General features: G+C 68.7%; 1 protein-coding gene across 2 annotated transcripts; it reads right to left on the bottom strand.

The window, feature by feature from the left end:
• Nucleotides 1-669: 669 nt before the first annotated feature.
• SOX1 (SRY-box transcription factor 1) lies at nt 670-1,827 on the bottom strand. Of its 2 annotated transcripts, XM_024123226.1 has the most exons (2): nt 1,045-1,827; nt 670-966 (listed from the first exon to the last, which is right to left on the bottom strand). In XM_024123226.1, the coding sequence occupies exons 1-2, from the start codon at nt 1,825-1,827 to the stop codon at nt 670-672; spliced, it is 1,080 nt and encodes a 359-aa protein (XP_023978994.1). The 2 variants fall into 2 exon arrangements, with proteins under 2 accessions (XP_023978994.1, XP_023978993.1); XM_024123225.1 differs by having other exon boundaries at nt 670-1,827.
• Between the last annotated feature and the right edge of the window lie 305 nt (nt 1,828-2,132).

The raw sequence follows: 2,132 nt of genomic DNA, 5'->3' as shown, positions 1-2,132 counted from the left end.
TTCCTTTACCGTTTTGAGAAGAAAGGCTTTTCAGGAAACTATGTACATAATCTTGAATCCTCCTCCCCACACCGCAACGCCTCCAATAAAAACTTCACAACGCGTTTACATGAAATAATACAAAACAAAAACCCGGAAATGCTCAGATACAGAAAGTTTTACAAAACCCAGAATAACGCTGCCGTCTGAAAGGGGTGCGGGTGGGGATCTCTTGGTATAAATTAACCAACCAACCCCCCAAGGCGGTAACGACCACCACAAGCGTGTGTTTGGCTCTGGCTCACTACACCGATAACAAATGAGAACAGCTCCCCGCGTCGCCGGCACCCGACGCCGTCAGGAGGCGATGCGGGCGGAGGGCGGGCGCGCGGCCGGGATAGAAAAACGCTGGCGTCGCCTCCCGCTTGGTTTGGTCTCTGTGTCCCCTCGAGCAAAGCAAACGCTTTCTGCCTCCGCGGGTGATAAATACTGTACAAAAAGTCTCAAGAAAACACCGAAGTTCAGTCTCAAACGCACAACGGTCCCGCCTAGCGGTCCCCAGGAGCTCCCGGTTAGGGGGGCCGGGCGTCGCCTGGTGCTCGGCGCCAGAGTTTGCCTGTTTACGAGAACGTGGAAACGTCTGTACAAAAGCCAGGCGGCGCGTCGCCGGCCGCAGGGCCCCCCGCGTCCCTAGATGTGCGTCAGGGGCACCGTGCCGTTGACGCCCGCGCCCGCGCCCTGGTAGTGCTGCGGCAGCGAGTGCAGCCGGCTCTGCGCCGCGGCTGCGGCCGCCGCCGCCGGGTCGCCGCCCTCGCCGGCCGGCAAGTACATGCTGATCATCTCGCGCAGATCCCCGGGGCACGGCGCCCGCGAGTGCGCCGGGGCCGGAGGGCTGCCGCTCGGCTCCGACTTGACGAGCGAGCCGAGCGCGCCCAGGGCGCCCGACGACGCGGCCGCCGCCGCCGCCGCCGCCGCCACGGCCGAGTTCTGGTGCGCGCCGCCCGCGGCGGCGGCGGCGGCGGCCGCGGCGCCGTAGGGGAGGCCGCCGTAGCCCGAGGGCGAGGCGCTCATGTAGCCCTGCGAGTTGGAGATGGGGCTGTACTGCAGCGCGCCCATGTCGTAGCGGTGCATGGGCTGCGGGTTGTGCGGGTGCGCGTGCGGGTGGTGCGGGTGCGGGTGCGCCGGGTGCGCGTGCGGGTGCGCGCCGCCCGCGCCCGGATGTTGCCCGTAGGCCAGCTGCGCCTCCTGCATCATGGCCGCGGCCGCCGCCGCCGCCGCCACCGAGCCGGGGTAGGCGCCGTTGGCCCAGCCGTTGACGTGCGCGTAGCCGCCGGCCGCCGCGCCGCCCGGGCTCTCGAGGCGCTGGCCCACGGCCGCCGCGCCCACGCCCACGCCCATGGCCACGGCCGCGCCGCCGCCGCCCGCGCCTGCCGCCAGCAGCCCGCCGGCCAGCGAGTACTTGTCCTTCTTGAGCAGCGTCTTGGTCTTGCGGCGCGGCCGGTACTTGTAGTCCGGGTGCTCCTTCATGTGCAGCGCGCGCAGCCGCTTGGCCTCGTCGATGAAAGGCCGCTTCTCGGCTTCGGACATGACCTTCCACTCGGCGCCCAGGCGCTTGCTGATCTCCGAGTTGTGCATCTTGGGGTTCTCCTGGGCCATCTTGCGCCGCTGTCCGCGGGACCACACCATGAAGGCGTTCATGGGCCGCTTCACCCGGTCCTGGTTGGCCTTGGCTCCCGCGCCGCCGCCGCCACCGCCGCCCCCGCCCGCCCCGGCCGGGCCCGACAGGTTCGTGGGGGCCTGGGCGCCGCCGGGCGAGTGCAGGTCGGTCTCCATCATCATGCTGTACATCGGGGCGGCTCGCGGGTTCACCGGCACCGCGAGGAGGGGGCCTGGAGCATAGACGGCCGGGGGGCGGGGGGGACGGAGAGGGGCTCAGACGCAACGAGACGTGGGTCGCGGGGAGAGGTCCTGGCAGAGAGAAGAATGGGGAGAGGTGGAGGCGACAGCAACAAAAAAGAGGCAAAAACACACGCACTTAGCGCCGGTCCGGCTCACAGGTGGAAAGTTTCTCTGCAGCACAAACCACTTGCCGAAGAGGCCGAGGGCCGGGATCGCCGTCGCCGCCGCAGCCGGGTCGCCCTCGGCGGAGCGGT

This window comes from Physeter macrocephalus, chromosome 13, assembly GCF_002837175.3.
Source record: "Physeter macrocephalus isolate SW-GA chromosome 13, ASM283717v5, whole genome shotgun sequence".
Classification (NCBI taxonomy): domain Eukaryota; kingdom Metazoa; phylum Chordata; class Mammalia; order Artiodactyla; family Physeteridae; genus Physeter; species Physeter macrocephalus.
This window is presented reverse-complemented; position numbering and strand designations above follow the sequence as displayed.